At 51.3% G+C, this 19,291-nt stretch overlaps 2 protein-coding genes across 2 annotated transcripts in view; one reads left to right on the top strand and one right to left on the bottom strand.

Moving 5' to 3' along the window:
• The window catches only part of GALNT17 (polypeptide N-acetylgalactosaminyltransferase 17), a 203,297-nt gene that overhangs the window by 68,667 nt on the left and 115,339 nt on the right, over positions 1-19,291 (bottom strand). Inside the window, exon 6 of the mRNA XM_079324921.1 lies at positions 265-382. Coding sequence (XP_079181047.1) covers positions 265-382 — 118 coding nt within the window. The remainder of the gene's footprint in view (positions 1-264; positions 383-19,291) is intronic.
• LOC306811325 (S-adenosyl-L-methionine-dependent tRNA 4-demethylwyosine synthase TYW1-like) overlaps positions 1-19,291 on the top strand; it is a 396,352-nt gene that overhangs the window by 357,319 nt on the left and 19,742 nt on the right. The gene's annotated exons all lie outside the window — the stretch shown is intronic.

Raw genomic sequence — 19,291 nt, 5'->3', positions numbered from 1 at the left:
GACAACCCAGCCAGGCTCAAGCTGGAAATGCCATTTGATTTCAGCAGCTTCTTGCATCAGATCACACAGATTGGAATCCAAGGAAAAATATTAAACTCATCCCTAAAACCAAGTCATTTTTCTCCCTTTAAGTGAAATTAAAATGCAGTGAATGCCATCACCTCCCAGCTCCCCTGAAGGATTCCAGTAATTCAGCCAACTCAGTGGAAGCTCTGGGTTGCTGAGAACACAGAGGTGACATTTTGCTGCCCAGGTGGCACAAACCTTGATGCCCAGCTCGATGTTCTCCCCTCCATACACATCCATGCCAGGGTCCAGCAGCCCAATCTCCCCAAAGAATTTCCTGTTGACCACGAAGGAGCAGCCAATCATGGCAGGGGTCCTGCAGGGGAGAGCACAGGAATGACATTAGGGACAGGCAAAAACCCACAGAAATGACATTAGGGACAGGCAGAGACCCCCAGCAATCCCATTTAGGATGGGTAATTTTAGGGAATTCCAGAAAAGAGTGTTTCCAGTTGGAATCACAAAGGAGCCACTGCCACCAGAAACAAGCTCACAGCAAATGTGTAGAAGCAAATCCTTTAAGAACTGTTTGCAGAAGCATCTGTGGGGTCATTTCCAGTTCCCCCAGTACCAGCAGGGCTCTGGGTTAGGGATCAAGTTGTCACATCCATCCTGCACCTCGTGCCCTCCAGCTCAGAGCTCTCAGCTCACACTGCAGGAGCAGCCAGAACAGGGGCTGGGCAGGGAAATAACACAGAAAACTGGGAGCATCAGCACAGGGAGGGAGGAAAACCACTGTGCCAGGGGTTAATTTGTCATAACTGTGCCATTTTAAGGACATTAGAGATGGTTGTGTTTAGTAATGACCCTCATTACTCACACCCCTGGACCAGCTGCTCCAGCTGCCCTGAGATGAGGCTGCAGCTCTGATTCACACACTCTTAGATCACATTGCAGGGAATTTTTCAGTGCTTAGCCCTCCTGACCCTCTCCATAAAGCTGCACTTTGCCCAGAGCCCAGCTCTGAACAATCCTGAGTGGTTCTGCTTGGGGACACTCTGCTGCCATGCTGTGTGCAGAGCTTGCCCCTGGGATATTCCCTGTACTGAAACAGAAACAGAAAATGCATCCTCTCATTTGACTGCTGCTCCTGGTTAAAGAAAAAAAAACAGGGATCCACTCAGTCCAGCCAGTGAATTTTCCATTTTCCTGACTTTTTGGGAGCTCCAGGACTCCCCTGCCCATGCTGAGCTCTGAGCTCTCAGCTTTGCAAGCCCATGGAAATCCCACACCCCTGGGAATGCCTGTTCCCCAGAGGGAAGGTGTTCTAGAGGCAGGAATGGGGCAGCAGGATGCTGTGCTGGAACAGCAGCTCCCAAATCCTGGCTCCAAGCCCTGTCCATGCCAGGAGCACATCCAAGGCAGGGCTGAGCAGGTCTGGCCTGCAGAGGTGGAGAACAGCCCTGAATCCCCCCAGGCCTGGCTCCCAGCACGTCCCAGGCTCCAGCTCCATCCACATCTCACACAGAGCCCAAATCTGCCACAGGAGCTCCTGGGGTCCCAGGGCTGCTCAGTAATTCCAAGGATTTCACAGCTCAGCTCCACCAAACTCATCCTGATGAAAACCATGAGTTCATTGGATGAAATTTCTGCCCACTTCAATATTATTATTTATAGACATTTTAATATTTCTAATAGAAAGTGGGAGAGCTGGGTGCTGCTGCCATGTCACATTAGTTCCAATTGGAATCCATCAGAGGGTTTTTCCAAAAGATTTCTTCCCTGACAGCTGGCTCAGCCTTCCTTCCACAGAGCAGGATAATGTTTCATGCTTTGCTGCCACTCTGGTACTTAAGATTTCAATTCTCTTTGCTTTATTTGTAGCAAGTTAACTGCCATTAACAGAAACAATTCCTTCTGAAATGATAACCACCTTACAGATGCCAAATCTAATAGTTCCATTATCCTAGATTACCTCCTGGAATTTAAGAGAAGGGAAAATTGCTCTGGTTTTATCCAGACTGTGAACAACCCAGTTCATCTCCTCCACTGGGAATAGGTGTGGAAACCTCTGACTTCTCCTGTCAAAAACTGTTAAGAGGCACTCAGAGAAGAGGTAAATGCCAGAAAAGGAACCCAGGAGAAGTTTCAGACAAAGGAAACTGCATTTTGAACCCAATAATGGGGATCAGTGGGAACTTTCAACCAGGAAAATGAGGTTTTCTGAACTGGAAACAGCTCAGGAGGAATGAGCAGGATCTGTACCCTGACAGCTCCTTCCATTGATATTTACAAATCATGGAATGGTTGAGGTGGAAAGGAGCTCAGAGCTCACCCAGTGTCACCCCTGCCATGGCAGGGACACCTCCCACTGTCCCAGCTGCTCCCAGCCCTGCCCAGCCTGGCCTTGGGCACTGCCAGGGATCCAGGGGCAGCCACAGCTGCTCTGGGCACCCTGTGCCAGCCCTGCCCCAATCACAGGGACAATTCCTTTCTGAGACTTCTCAACATGACTTCACTTTATAAAACACAGAGCCATCAATCCAATTCCCAAAATTCTCTTGGAAGCAGCTTAACTTGGATTTAGCAACTTCACCTTCAAGTTTTCCCCCTCCCCACAGTGCTGCTCACCCTGTTCCAGCCCAGGACACCAGGGAGCTCCTGAAGCTCCACTCCTGGTCCCTCAAGCAATCCAAATTAAGTGCCTCATTCTCCTCTGTAACAATACCTCCACATTAAATAAATGAGGAATCAAGCAGCGCTCAACAATTTAAATAAAAACACCATTTGATTTGGGAGTAAATCCCTCAAAAAGGTGGCTGCTGACAATAATGGATTGCTCATCCCCAAGGAAATAATGGCCTGCAGACAAAAAGCTGATAAAGCCTCTTGTTCCACTGCCCCTTAATTAAAAGCATTAACACAGCTTGTTTTTAAAAATCACCCAGCTCAGCCAAATGCATTTTTATTTGTCCTGATAGCTATTCTCCCTTTAATGAGAAAGAAAAAGCAGAATTTGGCAGGAAGGAAGAGCAGAGATGTTGAGCAGAATTATTGGGTTTGTATCCAGAACTCCACTGTGTTACTTCCTTGCCATTCTTTGGGTTGGTTCTTCTACAGAACAAGTGAAGAAAGGTCAAGAAGAGCAGCTTTTATGAAATACCCTCCTCATGGATCTCTAAATAAAGATGAAGGAGATACAGGGAAAAACGTTTATCCTGCTCTATTAAGTTACTTTAATGGTCTTCCTTTCTTTAGCTCACAGTTATCATCTAATGATTAAAAAGTCTCAAGGAGATTGCTCCTTCAATTCAAGGAAATTAATTTTCCCCCACAATTGGATTTGGCTTCCAATTTTACACTAAAGAGCAGGTTATAAAATATGTAGAAAAAAGATATTAAAAAAATAATTAGTGGATCGACTAATCAACTGCAAGAGGCTGGGAACAGACTGGAAGAGCTTCCAGGGTGTCCAATTGCTGTTAAACTGCTGCTGGTTCTACTAAACTTGGATCATGGAGCTGCTGAGCTTCCACACCATAAGCACTGCCACACACTTGGAGCACTTGGGACAGTCCTGAGCCTGCCCAGAAAAAAGGTCTGGTCCCTCTCCCAGCCTTGCCATTCCCAATTCATCACACTGAATTCACACATCTTACAATCATGGAATGGATTAGGTTGGAAAGACCTTAGAACTCATCCAGTTCCACCCAGCAGGGACACCTTCCACTCTCCCAGACTGCTCTGATTTGATTTCCCTGATGACAGCAGGGAAGGGAAGAAAACTACCTTTATTTTCCTGTGACACTCTGTGATAAAACACTGGATTTTCTCTTGGCCAGAGGAAAGATTAAGGACCTGCCTGCAAAAGAAACAACTTAGTGCTGTCCCCTCTGTGCTCAGAGAATAAATAAATATTAAAGTCTGAGATGAGTAGCACAGGTTTAGACAAGGGAATGTTTGTGTGGAAATTTAATACAAGGTTGGGGCATTAAGGATGATCATCAAACAGGGACAGGCAGAGCCTGGCCAGGGCAGATCCCTGTGGGACAGAATCCATCCAACCCTCTGCCCCACTGGCAGCTGTGAATTCCCTGGGAATCAGGGCTGTCAGGATGGAGCCTCCAGCTGTGACAGCCACCCTGGGCCAGGCTGAGCTCAGCAGGACTCTGGGACACCCCTGCTCAGTGTCCCCAGCCCACCCCCAGGGGACATCCCTGCTCTCAGGGCACCTGCAGCCACCCCTTGGGCAAAGTCATGCAGGAAACCTCTGCTCCCTCAGAGAAATGGAGAGGAGGGAACTGGAGGAATTAAAAAGGAAGAAAGGAGCAGGTCTGGCTTCTGGACCATGCACTCCCTTGGGAGCTGCCCTGCAGAGTCTGAGCTGGGAGAGGCAGCAGAGCTGGGGCTGCAGTGAGCCTGTGCCTGAAATGGGAGTGCAGAGACACCAGAGAAACCCCTGTGCAGGGAATGGGGTCAGGCAGAGGAATCCAGAGCCCCAGAGCCAGAGCTGCCCTGCCCCACCTGCCCTTGTCTTCCTCATCTTCATCCCTGTGCTCAGAGAGGGCTGGGCCACTCCCAGGAGGCAACAGAGAGGTGGGATGAGGGAGAACCTCCTGCCTGGCCCTGGTCCTCAGCTCCACCCCAAACGTGGGGCCTCCATCCTACCCCTTCCTTACTGCATCCCATCCCCACCCAAACACACAGTGCCCCCATCCCAGCCCATCCCAAACACACAGTGCCCCCATCCCAGCCCCACCCAAACACACAGTGCCCCTATCCCTACCCCAAACACACAGTGCCCCCATCCCAGCCCATCCCAAACACACAGTGCCCCTATCCCTACCCCAAACACACAGTGCCCCCATCCCAGCCCACCCCAAACACACAGTGCCCCCATCCCAGCCCCACCCCACCCCAAACACACAGTGCCCCCATCCCTACCCCAAACACACAGTGCCCCATCCCAGCCCCACCCCAAACACACAGTGCCCCCATCCCAGCCCCACCCCACCCCAAACACACAGTGCCCCCATCCCTACCCCAAACACACAGTGCCCCATCCCAGCCCCACCCCAAACACACAGTGCCCCTATCCCTACCCCAAACACACAGTGCCCCCATCCCTACCCCAAACACACAGTGCCCCCATCCCAGCCCATCCCAAACACACAGTGCCCCCATCCCTACCCCACCCCAAACACACAGTGCCCCCATCCCAGCCCCACCCCAAACACACAGTGCCCCCATCCCAGCCCCACCCCACCCCAAACACACAGTGCCCCCATCCCAGCCCCACCCCAAACACACAGTGCCCCCATCCCATCCCATCCCTACCCCAAACACACAGTGCCCCCATCCCAGCCCACCCCAAACACACAGTGCCCCCATCCCAGCCCCACCCCACCCCAAACACACAGTGCCCCCATCCCAGCCCACCCCAAACACACAGTGCCCCCATCCCATCCCTACCCCAAACACACAGTGCCCCCATCCCATCCCTACCCCAAACACACAGTGCCCCCATCCCAGCCCACCCCAAACACACAGTGCCCCCATCCCATCCCTACCCCAAACACACAGTGCCCCCATCCCAGCCCCACCCCAAACACACAGTGCCCCCATCCCATCCCTACCCCAAACACACAGTGCCCCCATCCCAGCCTCACCCAAACACACAGTGCCCCCATCCCATCCCATCCCTACCCCAAACACACAGTGCCCCCATCCCAGCCTCTCCCCACCCCGAAGAGCCCAGGCAGGACTCATTCCATGGAGCAGGGTTTGCTTGGGAGTGAGCCCAGCCCCGGGATTTTTGCAGGAAGGGCAGGGCAGGGGCCAGGGCAGGGGCCAGGGCAGACAGGGAGGCAGCTGCTGGCACTGCCCAGGCAGGAGCCTGATGGCAAAAGCCCCAAATGCAGGGTCACACACAGAGCACATCTCCAGGGGTGAAGCACACAGCCCTGTGTGCCAGGCTCCCAGCTCCCCCTCCCTGCCAGGGGAAAGCTGGATTTCTTTCCCAGGAATGTAACCAAATGTCCATGAAGAAATGGCATTTTAGTCCCCAGCAGCATCCATTCCTTAAGCTCATCCCCAGGGCAGCATCTCCAAGAGCTGTTCCTTGAACAATTGTGGTTTCCCTGCCCCAGTGCCCTTGGTTAATTGTCTGTTTCCAATGGGTTTATTTCCCTGCTGTTGCTAAGTACCACAGAACCTGTGAAACAAATTAAAAATAAGAGATACCACATAAAAGAGATGCTGGATTGAATGGCTTTACTGAATTTACTGGAGATTAATACCACTTAAACTTTAATGGCAAGGAGGTTGTGAAAACTGGATTTTTAAAACTACCTCTTACATCTACCCATGCCTGTGACCTTGCTGAACACACATTTGACTTTGTCACTGTTCTCTGCCTGCTCTGGGACTTCAGGCAAAGCATTTAACTCCTTTGTAGCTCTGTTTCCTCCTCTGTCAGGTGAGTTTAACACCTGGATGCTCTTGAGAAAAATCAGTTCAGTGCTTTCCCCATTGGGGCTGCTGAATTCACTGCTCATACTTCAGTGCCAGGCCCCTCAGTCTCTGCAGAGAAAAGCTCTGTGGTTAACAACCTTCTGAGCAAGGCTTTGCTGCTTGCCAGCCTTGCTGCCAAAACCCATCAGAGCAGCACCAGAAGCTGATGCCCCCCCTGTGGCCACACAGCCTGGGAGCTGCTGCTGATTTCCATTTCCTCATCCAAGCTCAACAACAAAACTCCCTGCAGGATGAAACTTCTGCCTCAGCCACTGCCTAAAAGCCTTTTCCTTCCTGGTGTGTTCTCAAACCCCAAGGATGCCCCAGCACTGGAGAGCCCTGGAGCTTGGACACCTCCTCCATGCCCCAGCAGTGCCCAGGTGGATGTGCTGCTCTAGGCTGCAAAATGCTCATGTGCAGGGAGAAACTGTCCCCAACTCTCTGTGTTTTGTCACCTGATGTAAAACTCCAGCCCAAGGATCAGGGCTGATGCCATTCCCACAGCAGGAGCCCTCATGCCAAGAGCCCACCCAGCTCCCACAGCCACCCTGATGGGACCTCACCAGGGCACCAGCCTGGGAACCCTTCCAGCCCCAGAGCCCTGAGCTGGGATGAGCCCTGAGCTGGGATCAGCCTTGCTCAGGGCTGTGAGAACGTGCAGAAGGTGCTGGGGCTGTTCTCCATCACTGGCAATGATCCAGGTGACATCTCCAATGGCCCTGGTGCTCCTGGGCTCTGTGTCACAGCAGGGCAGCATTTGGGGGCTGCACCTGAGTCCCAGAGAAACACTTTGGCCAAAGTTAATTTGATAATTCAAATGGGACTTGGTGCTGTTGAGAAATAGAGGGGATAGTGGCCATGGCAGGATTCTCCTCATCTGAGCCCAGTTCCTGTGCTTGCAGAGCTGTTCCTGCCCATCCTTCACACCTGGGGGCCCCTCTGGCACTCAGGGACGTGTCCAGGTGCCTCCCAGAGCTCAGGGGGTTGAGGCTCCTTCCCACAGCCCCTGCAGCACATCTGTAAACATCTGCATGCTGAGGGGTTGACCCTTAACAGGCCCCATTTATCCACAAAGGCAGAACTGGGGAATAATTATGATCACTCACTGTGATTTATTAGGGACACTCCCACAGGAGAGGACACAGAGTCTCAGGCTTGGGGCTGAGATAAAGCAGAGCAAGATTTCACTTGTGCACTGGCACATACTGGAAGCCAGTGAAAAGTGCACAGAAGATGAAAGAAAAACACTTTTCCTGCCTGGAAAGTCACTGCAAATCAAGGCAGGACACAAAGGGAGCCCAGATCATCAGAGATGAGGAGTCAGGAAGGCTCAGGATCTGGTTTTATTCAGGATGAGCCCCAGCCTGGGCTCCAGCAGGGACAGGGATGTTTGCTGCTGTCCATCCAACAGGAGATACAGCTCTGACAAAAGCAAGCACCTTGAAATGTGAGTCTGAGCTGGGAGGTGAGGAAGTCCAAGAGCTGTGGATCCCTGCTCAGGAGCTGCTGCTCCAGAGTGGGGCAGGGAAGGAGAGCACACCCCTTGATTAACCCACCTCCAGTCACCCCAGCCCAGCCCCAGGCTCCTCCTCAGAGCCCCCTGGGGGCTTCAATCCCAGGGGAATCTCCATTAAGTTGGCAGTGTTTGCCTATGCAAATCAGACCTATTTATTCCACAGCAGGGATGCAGAAATCCCCAGGGCAAAGCCAGCCAGTGGCTCTGAAGCTCCCCAGAAGTAGTTTAAAAGCTCATTTGTGTAATTGGCCACTGAAATGCAGCTCATTGGGAGCAGAGCAGGAGGGGTCTCACCAGACCCTGGACCTTCAAACCAGTGCTCAGTTCCTTCAGAGGACAATCAAGTGTGATTATAAATCCCAGATTTAAGGATTTGAGTTTGCACCACTTCAAAAACCCAGTGACAGCACATGGATGCTGAGATTTCACCTCTGTGAAGGGAGAGATTTCCTGGTCTTTTATTTCAGAGGATGGTTTGGGTTGGAACCTTGCAGACCATCTCATCTCAGTCCCTCCACCCCAAACCCTAAAGATCAGGTGGAGTGAAAAGGAAATTGATATTTGTATTGAATATAAAAATATTCAAAGAGGAATAACACTGATTTATTGACACTTACAGCCTGACTGACAACAAAATAAAGTGCAGGAAAAGGCAAAGACAAAAGAGGCCAAACATTTCTCCTCAGAAACCCTTCAGATGGTGACCAGAGTTTGGGTGGCAAAACACCAAATCTAATCCTAAATCCACTGCCACTGCCTTACAGGGCAGCACCTCACTCCTTGTGGCCAAAGCAAAGGGATCCCTGCATATTTTGGGTCTCTGCTGCCCTGGGGGGTTTGGCTCCTGCTGCTGCCACTCCCTGAAGGGCCCTTCCAGGAATTCCTCATCAGGAACACTTGAGCAAGAACTGCACTGTAACTCCATCTCCTTCCACTGCTGCCAGAGTGCTAATTAAATGATAATTACTCTGGGATGTAGTATGTGTAACTATCAGGCACTTAACAGGGATGTGTTATTTACTTTGCTGTTTTTAACATGAATATATTTTTTCTCAAGGGCAGCCAAGCAGCTGATTTTGAGTCGTGTTCTTCCTTTCCACTGAGCAGAAAAATCACAATGAGCAAATTTCACAGGTAAACAAAGCTCTCTTTGTCTCAGGCACAACAACAACCATGCCCTGGTAAAGCACAGAGCTGGGGCTGAAGGATCAGGGTTAACACCCAGACTGGGACTTGGGCAGTGATTTCTGACCAAATCCCACCAAAATACTCCTGCAGCTCCTACACTTGCTCCAAGTGACATCAGACGAAAGAAACTACAATAAATTGACTTTTGAAGGTGAAGATGGGTTCAGGTGAGCATCTCTGCAGAACAAACCTGCTCTGTTTACAGCTGAAACACCATTTTTAATCTCTGAACACTCAAGCCAGACTGCAGAAATCAGGAGAGGAATTTCCCTGAGCAAATCACTGCCTGGAACAAAGATGCTGCAAGCCTGAGCTGTGCATGTGGGGACAAAGACACAAATGGAACTGTGACCTGCCACAAGGCTGAGCTGAGCAGTAATTCCCTTGGCAGGTAGGACAGAGCACAAGTCCCTGTCAGCTGCTGGGAGAGAGCAGGAGGAGCAGGGCAGGCAAAGGCTGAGACTGGGGAAAGGTCAGGCTGAGCTGGGAGCAGCCCCAGAGTGACCCTGGGGTGATTTTGGGGTGATTCTGCACAGTCACATCCAAACCTCCAGTACAACCACACCTCACCCACTGGTCCCAGTTCCCTTCCAACCCTCAGTAGCAGCTCCTGAATCCCAGTCCCTGCTCAGCTCTACATTCCAGGCACTGCTGGGGGTTTGCACAGCCCCTGGTGCTCTCTGACAGATCCCTGCAATTCCTGGGAAAGATCCAGGAGCCTCAAATCCTTGGGAATTCCAGGGATATTCCTGCAGACAGAGTTTAGGGGAGTGATTTCCATCTCCATCATGGGGTGTGAGGAATGGTTATTGACAGCTGGAGCAGCTCCACTCCCTGGGAAATGAGGGAGCACCTGGAGGAGCTGAGTAATGCATTTATTGTGACACCTTGATAGCAGCTGTTGGTGGGGAGGGAGCTCCCAGCTTTATCTCCCCCTTCACACAGCCCTGGCACAGCAGCACAATTCCTGGGAAACACAGCAGATCCATCCTCTGCCTCCAGCCTTTATCAGAAAATGTCACTCCCATTGCTCAGCCCTGGGGTTTGTTTTGTTTAAAACACTGAGCAGAGCTGATGGAAAAGAAAAATGAAAATGGGGAAAACTGCAGTGAAATGTAAGTGCAAGCTTGGTAAAGATGATTGTCAGGTAAGGGAGCTCAGGGGTGGAGAGGATGGTTTGGACTCATCTCCACCTGGATGAGTACAGATCCACCCAAGCACAAAACACAGGGACTGATGCTTGCAGAGAGATTTATCCCATCTGCTTGTTTAAGGGCCAGGCCATTCAGAGCCAACAGCTCCCAAGGCTGCAGTCCCATCCCAGAGACACTGGTCACACCAGGACACCCACTGAAATCTGGGGTTCCTCCCACAGCTGCACAAGCTGGGAAGCACAAAGTGATGCAAGAGCTCTTGGGAAAGGCAGAGTGGAGCAATGCTGAGCACAGGGCAAGCAGCAAAGTGCTGGGGATCAGCTCCTGACTTCAAACCCTGAGCACCAGCACAGCCTGGACTGGCTGCTGCTGAGCATGAGCCCCTCTGGGACAGCTGCTTCTAGTTTCTACATTCATTTTCATTGAGTGGGGAGAGTGTTGGTGTTGCTTTTTTAGTTTGCTTTGGCTTGTTGTTTTTCTTAAATCACAGAATCCCAGAATGGCTTGGTTTTAAAGGGACTTTAGAGATCACCCCCTTCAAGCCCCTGCCATGGCAGGGACACCTCCCATTGTCCCAGCTGCTCCCAGCCCTGTCCAGCCTGGCCTTGAGCACTGCCAGGGATCCAGGGGCAGCCACAGCTGCTCTGGGCACCCTGAGAACAATTCCTGCCCAATATCCCACCCAGCCCTGCCCTCTGACAGTGGGAGCCATTCCCTGTCCCATCCGTCCCCATCCCTTGTCCCAGTCCCTCTCCAGCTCTCCTGGAGCCCCTTTAGGCCCTGGAAGGGCTCTGAGCTCTCTCCAAAACCTTCTCATCTCCATCCTGAACACCCCCAGCTCTCCCAGCCTGGCTCCAGAGCAGAGTTCCAGCCCTCTGTGGCCTCCTCTCCCAGTGGAGACTTGGATTCAAGACCCACCCAGAGTCATAAGCAAGACCCTCAGCAAGCTCCTGGGTGGAAACAGTTCACCTCCCTGTATGAAATGTGTAAGGAAAAAGCTTTAAAAAATGTGTTTGGGTCACAGGCTGAGCAGCCAGGGGCCATCCCCAGGCAGCTCCTGCCCTCTGTCACCTGGCCATGAGGTGACAAGTTGGGGTGAAAGGGCTCAGCCCTGTGTCCAGGTGGCATCAGCCCAGCAAGAACAGGAGCTGGAGAGCCAGGATTTAATCACTGCACATGAGGGGAGCCTGTTTGATGTCAGCACCCACGGAGCAAAAGAAATGCAGGAAGCAGGGCCCTGTCCCCTGCAGTGTCACCCCAAGGAGCAGAAGTCACACAAATTTCCCAGGAATGGGAATTCCTGTGTCTGCACAGCTCTCCTGCAGGCCACAGACAATGGGCAACAAAACTCCAGGGCTGAGAGGCACAAGGGAATTCTGGTTCCCCAGTGCCAGGAGGCACAGCCTGTCACCCTGCCAGCCCTGCCAGCTCTGCAGGGTGAGTCTGCGTGCAGATGGATAAAGATGCTGCTCCCAACCCCTAGGGCAAGGTGACAGTCTGCACAGGGAATCCCAAGGGCCCCACCAGTCCCCTTTGGCTCAGGAGGATCTGTCTCACACTCCAGGAGCTCTGTGGCCAAGGGGCTGAGCCTTCCTTGTGTTTTGCCTCAAAGCTGAGTAGTGTCAGATTCCAGGAGGAAAGGATCTGCAGTTTGCCCTGGCACAGCTCCAACAGGCTGCAGCCTTTAACAGCTCCAGACTGATGGAATCCATGGGCTGGGAAAGACTGGAGGGAGGGGAAGTTCAGTGCCTGAAGCCCTAAAAATAAGTTGGCTTAGCAGGGAACCTTTGCCAGGAGATTATCTGCAGAGCCCTGCACATCCAGAGGCTGGGGAACCAAAGCATGAGTTCATTCCCTCAGGACATGCTCCAGGAATTCCAGCCCAATTCCAGTCTCTGATTCTTGGACAAACCTGAACTGCATTAATGCTGTGTCTTTGCAGAGGTTTCCTGCTTGTGGAAAATCAGCAGTGGGAAGGAAAGACAAAAAATGCAGTCCTGTGCCCAGACCTGCTGCTGGTTTTACTCCAGGGAGGAACAACTCTGCCCTTGGTGCCCTTTTCCTACAAAGCCCCATGTGCCAAAAGAGCCAGGAGCACTTTCACTCCACTTCAGCTTTAATCAGGAATTTTAATCAGAAAAAAGGTGCTGATTTAAGAGCCTGAGGCAGAGCAGGGAAGAGCAGAGGAGAAGCTGCAACATCTGGGCACCAGATGCAGGGGCAGGAGGTGGAAATGTTAAGGAGGGGATTGAAGACAGCTCCAAACCTTCCTTGAGCTGTGGGATACACGTGTACACAACCTCCATGGGACAAGGGCTGCCATGGAAAGGTTCCCAATCCCCACCTGAAACACATCTGAGCACTTGAGTGCTGCTGCTGAGCTGCACAACCTCCTCATCCCAGTCCCACTGCTCTGACAGGTGACACTCTGACATTTTCACAGCTGACACCAAATTGTGGCTGGCAGGCTCTCACCGAGGAATTCACTGGGAATTAAGAGAAACATTAAACCCCAAAGTGAGGGCTTGTGATGCATTTTAGAGATTCCTGCCTGACAGTTTAAAAAAAATCCAAGAGTTCTGTCCTACAAAATTCACATTCCCAGAAATTGTTGCAGCTGGACAGCACTAAAGGGCAGCAAAGGCACTGAAATAACCTATCCTGGGGCAAAATCTCCCAGACTGGGGAAAAACCAAACCAAAACTTTGTTCTCATCAATAACCATGAACCACTACAGAGTCTCAGACTGGTTTGGGGTGGAAGGACCTCAAAACTCATCCAGTGCTGGGATCCCAGAGCTCTCTGTCCCTCAGCATTTAGAAACAATTTTGGCCAATTTAGGGCCAATTTTGGCCCTAATCCTGCAAACAGCACCTAATGTAATGTTTGCAGTTAGAAGATGTGAAAGAATTCCAAAATATGTGTTTTCCACAGGATCAGTGCTTACTCCTTAAGTGCTTACTTAACCCTAAACACATCCTTGGCACTGAACTCCCACAGCTTCAAATCCCTGATTTTATACATTCTACCCTTCTCCTGCTCCAGATCAGTTCCACTGAGGCCAAACCAGATAATTCTAATTAACACTAACAAACAAAACTGCTGCCTTCTACCTGGAGCTTTGGGAACTCCTCCCACCCTCCAACAGCTTTGAGGAGACAAAGGAAATTCAGGGCCAGGGCATCACTGATGCACCCTGAGATTCCAGTCCTTCATCTGGAGCAGCCCTGGAAACCCAGGGGAAAGGAAGGGAAGGAAAAGGAAAAGGAAAAGCCATTGGAGAGGTGACAGGAGAAGGTCTGAGCTGCCCATAAAATGCCAAATCAAAGCCATTTACAGAAGGACAGTCTGGGTTCTTAGACAGGGTTAAAGCCATGAATTCATCTCATCTCCCCCCAGCTCATGGTCCTTGGCAGTGCAATGAGCAGGGGTAAAAGCAGTTGGTTGTGCCCTGCTCTGCCTGCTGCACCCTCTGCCTTCCCCATTCCCTGCACAAAGCTGGGATCTGCATCCCCAGGTTCTGCCCTTGGGGCTGCACAAGCTCACCCCAAGGCATTTGAGACTGGGGCCACTGGATCTGGAGCTGCTCTCCAGGTCCTGTGCTGGCTACAAAGAAAGAAATGACTTTGGGTGATGTTAGAAACATCAAACTGCCCCACAAGAGTCACATCTGCAAACACAAAGGGCTCTGGGCCACCTGCTGGGTTCCCATCCCTGCCCCTCCCAGCTGCAGGTGGGGGAGGCACCTCCCTACACTCCTAGAAGCTTCCCAGTTCTTTTATTATACAATTATTTTAGCAGCAAAGCTCATCTGGCCAATGCAGGCATTGGGAAACCCCTGTGCCCTGATTTCCCATAGGAAATCAGCCCATCACACATGCACACACCCCCGGATCTCAGATTCCACAGCTCACCTTTCAGAGCTGGCTGAAAAATTCAGCTCTCCCTTTAAACACAAAGATTGTGCTCTTTTGCCTTTTCTGAGTGCCCCAAGTGCCTCCAGAGCTGCTTTTGAACCACACTGAGAATCAGATGCAAGAGCCAAAAACTCTGCAGTTCCAGCCTGGGATTTGGAGCATCTGTGTGGTTGTTTTTTCTCCCCATTAATTTAATTTGACAGAAACGAGCAGGAAAGCTTCTGGCTCCCGTGTGGGCAAAGTGGATAAACAGCAGGAATTTTAAGGGAAGCTGAAGCTAAACTGAAGAGAAAGAGGCTGGTGTCCTGGCTAACAGCCTTGTGTGCTTCCTCTTCCCATCTCAGCCTCCGTGCCCTGCATGTTATAATGAGGCTGTTTTCCTGCTCCAGCCTATCCTTTGCATTTGATTTGGACCATTTTGACTGGAAAAACAACATATCCCCTCCCAGAATGGATCCCAGGATGCAGGAGGAGAGGCAGTGACCCATCACTGCCTGCCTGCCCCCAAATCCACCAGATTTGGACTCCAGAGCAGCAAATTTTCATCCTATTGTTCTGGAAAAACCTGCAAGAGTGAGTAATTCCTTAATGGGAAAACATTTGTGTAGCTCTGTAGTGAGAACTGCATGAATTTGACATCCCAATTATTCTTGCAGAGCTGATCTTAGAACCTTGTTTGGTTTTGTGATTTCCCTGTTTTCCAGTGTGGGCAGCACTGGGCCCTTCCTGGGCAGGACACCTTGGAGGGATGGCTGCTGATTCCAGCCTGGAGCAACCATGGATTGATCCAAAGGGGAACATTTCTGACCTCTCTAAGCTTTCCCCAGCTGCAGCATTCCTGATTTCTTCACAGACTGAACACAGCCAGTTCTGCAGGCTCATCCCACTGCTGGGCTGGAAGCTCTGCTCCCAGGGGAAGGGACAGGATGACTTTCTGTGCTGGCTGGAATGTGTGCAGGAGCTGGAGCTCAGAGATGTGAGAAAGCAATCAGCCTAAACCTGACCCATCCCTCTGAATCAATGGAAAACCTGGGATCAAGAGGAGAAAGGGGTTTGCAATCAGGTTCAGCTGGGAAAGGGGTTTTGGTCCAACCAGGCTCTGCAGGGAGCCAGGGGCAGCCACAGCTTCTGTGTGCCAGGGCCTCCCTTCCCTCACAGGGAGCAATTCCTTGCCTAAATCTGAATTTAGGGGTCTGACCCCATTCCCTGTGTGCTGTCCCTGCAGTTCCTGGTGCAGGGTCCCTCTCTGCCTCCCTTGTCCCCTACAGACCCTGGCAGGGCTGGGAGGTCTCTGCACACCCTCCCCTTTCCCAGGCTGCACAGCCCCAGCATTCAGCTGCTTTGGGATTTCCACAGGGTTATCAGCCACTCCTTTGGACAAGGGAAACATCTGAAAACACTGCTCTGAGAGATGGCTGATGGTTTAGAGCTGAAACAGGGTGATGCTGTGGGAGAAAAAGCCACAACAAACCTGTCACTGCACTGAGAGTCCAAGCACAGGGATGGGACAGGGATGTACCAGGCTGTGCTTGTGCCATGGTCTGGTGGCTGTGACTGAGCATCCAGAGATACCACAAATCCTCAGCTCTTTATCAACCTGTCTGGTTTTATTTTACCCACTGCAAGACCACCAAAACCCCTTGCCTGTTTCTCATGCAGCCTTCTTAACAATTTTCTCTTAACAATTCTCTCTTAACAATTTTCTCTTAACTTCTTAACTGTTTTGGACACTTTGATCAGATTAAACCCCCACACACACACAAAAAAAAAAAAAAAAATCCCCAAACTGACATTTTTGTTTCATGCGACATCAATGCCTGATTTCCATTCAGCTTCACAAAGACATGGGCATGCCCTTCCCACCAAATAAAGATGGAAACCAAAATCCCTGACAAAAATCACTGAGAACTGAACAGCTGGCTTAGAAAGTTATGTAGGCTTCAAAATTACCATTTCAGGAGCTGCCAGCAGCAGTTCTCCTGCCCACAGCAATCCAGGGAAACTCCAGAGCACTTGCCCCAAGCAGGGAGTGCTGTCCCCAAGGTCACCCCCCTGCCTGGGGCTCTCTCACATTAATGGCTTGGCACAAATTAAGAACAAAGTACGGTTGGAGGGCACTGCCTTTGAGGCTGGGTTATTTCTAACCCCAGTGCAGAGAATAATTCATGATGGGTGTGATCAGCACAGAGGGATCAGCTTCACAAAACAACCAGACAGCTTCAATTTAATTTTTAAAAGAAGGTTATTTTCATTTGTACAAACATGGAAAGCACTTTAGTGCAGTACTTCAGAAAAATTAAACTGGTGGTGTCAGAGCTGTTTCCATCAACCAAAATGGATAAAAAAGGCAATACAGTTTCTAATTCCTCTATTAATAAAATTTATACCAGTTTGAGACAGTGAGAATGGCTCTTGTGAACAATAACCCCCTGCAGAAGCTGATTGCACTCCCTTACTTCACTGCTCCACATCTGCACTGTATCTCCCAGACTCAGGAAAGGGATTTAAAATCCTTGGAATCCTTTATGGAACATGAGAACTGCCAGCAAATTCCACTGTCTCAGTTGTATATTCCCAAGCAACCAAGAAAAGATGGAAAAATAGCAGAAAATATAAGGGGTGCTGGGGAAGCACTGCCACACAACACACGTTATTCTTATAAAACTTCATAATTTAGGTAACTAATTTCCTGATTTTCATATTAAATGTTTCATGAAGTGCCCTGGATGACAATCAAAAAAATCTGCATCATTGAGAGGCAGATCCAGTGTGTTTTCCAGTACTGTTTTCTTGGAAAGAACCTTGCCTGAAACACATTTCAGGAAAGCCCAGCAGGCAGATTGAGCCTTCTGATATTCCCAGCCCCCACCAGAGCCCTGGGCTGCTGCAGTGGGACTGAGCTGAACAGAGCCCAGGAACTGGGGATCAGCACAGGGAAATTTGAATACTGGGAAGGAATGGGGGCAGGTCCTGGCACAGGGTGCCCAGAGCAGCTGGATCCCTGGATCCCTGCAGTGCCCAAGGCCAGGCTGGACAGGGCTGGGACAGTGGGAGGTGTCCCTGCCCATGGGAGCTTTAAGGTCCCTTCTGCCCAAAGCAGTCCATCATTGTGTGGAATTCAGCTCCAGAAGTGGCATTAATGCCAGGGGTGATGCCATCCCCATCACACCCCAGCTCTGCTTTCCTCTGACACCATTCCCTGTGCAGCAGCACAGCAGCAACACCTCCCCTCTGCTGCTTTAAAGTGATACAAATTTATGAGAGTAAAGAGGCAAAATTTAAAGTATAATTTATCTGCACCTCAAGCCCTATTCCAGGCAGGCTGGATTCAGCCAATAAATTCACTGAATCTTCAGAAAACAGTTCCCTGTTCCCTTGTCAGCACAGGATCACATTGAGGCAAAGCAGATTCCTGCCCCAGCACTAACACAGAACATTATCCAACAGGACCAAGTGAAGCTGCTCACTGCAGACATTCACCCTGAGAATGCCACCAGCCTTCCCAAGGAATGCAGGGAGCCCTGTGCTGTGTGCCCACCATCTCCAGCCTGGCACAGCCCAGGTGGGGCTGAGAGAGGAGCCTCAGGAGCAGGGATGACAATGACAGGAGTGAGCAGAGCCCAGAGCTGATGTCCTTTGGAGCTGTCTGCATCAGGGCAGCACTCACTGCAGACTGAGATGAACTCAGAGCTTCCCTCTGCCCTTGCTGACAAAGCTCTGCAGGGAGGGTGAGCTGGCAGGGGCTGACAGAGCAGGGCAGGGCCCAGGGCACTGTGGAGGATGGAGCTGGGCTCATCCCTGGGCCAGAGCTGGGCTCATCCTTGGGCCAGAGCTGGGCTCATCCCTGGGCCAGAGCTGGGCTCATCCCTGGGCCAGAGCTGGTCTCATCCTTGGGCCAGAGCTGGGCTCATCCCTGGGCCAGAGCTGGTCTCATCCTTGGGCCAGAGCTGGGCTCATCCCTGGGCCAGAGCTGGGCTCATCCTTGGGCCAGAGCTGGGCTCATCCTTGGGCCAGAGCTGGGCTTATCCTTGGGCCAGAGCTGGGCTCATCCCCAGTTCAGAGCTGGGCTCATCCCCAGGTCCCAGCTGGGCTCATCCCCATTTCACAGCTGGGCTCATCCCTGCAGGGAGGCAGTGTGGATTCCTCCCCTCTGCACTGCTCTCAGTCCCTGAACACCCCACAGACCCCACAGACCCCTCTGGCTGCCCATCCCAGCCTGGGTTCCCCAGCTGGTCTCTCCAGGAGCAGCAGTGTGCATTGGGACTGGGATGGGAGGATGGCAGCCCAGGGCAGAGGGTCAGCAGCTGTCCCAGGATGCAGGAGAGGGGAGGCTGTGGGAACAGAGGAGGGCATGGCCCCAGGGACACTGAGCTGCCAACAGCCCCACACCTGCATGGACTGCCAGGCTCTGCCCTCCCTCTCCCAAAGCCAAATCTCAGTTTCCCTGATTTAATACTCAGATCCTCAAAGAGCTTCTTCCAGCCCCTGCTCACCCTCACAGCAGGACAGGCTACAGACACAGCCCTTTGTTATTTCCTGGGTGGAATCCCCTTCCCTTCCACTGGCCCTCGTATCTTCATGTTTCTAATTTCACTGCTATGTTTTTTGGAGCATCAAATATTTCCTGACCTTCCCTGAGCACCAAATAACCCTGAGTTAGAGTTTTAAAATAGGGAAAAAATTCTGTGTGCCATATGTGAGGGGGAGCAGAACATGCTGAGTGCACGAGGGGGTGGAAAACTCCTGGGGGAGTTGCAGCAGAAGGAAGGGAAGAAACTGCATTAAATATTGGTGTTCCAAAGCTGCTGAGCAAAGGAGGAAGGCTGTGGCAGCCAGGTCTGAGATCCTCCCCTGCTCCATCACTCCAGTCCCCAGCAGCAAGGCAGAGAGTGCAGAGCCTGATGCCTGAAGGGAACATATGGTGAGGAATTCCAAACTCATCCATTTTCCTGCTGAAACCTCAGCAGATACATATGCCAGATTTTGTCTGATCCTTT

The sequence above is a fragment of the Erithacus rubecula genome (genome assembly GCF_903797595.1).
Source record: "Erithacus rubecula genome assembly, chromosome: 22".
NCBI lineage: Eukaryota > Metazoa > Chordata > Aves > Passeriformes > Muscicapidae > Erithacus > Erithacus rubecula.
This window is presented reverse-complemented; position numbering and strand designations above follow the sequence as displayed.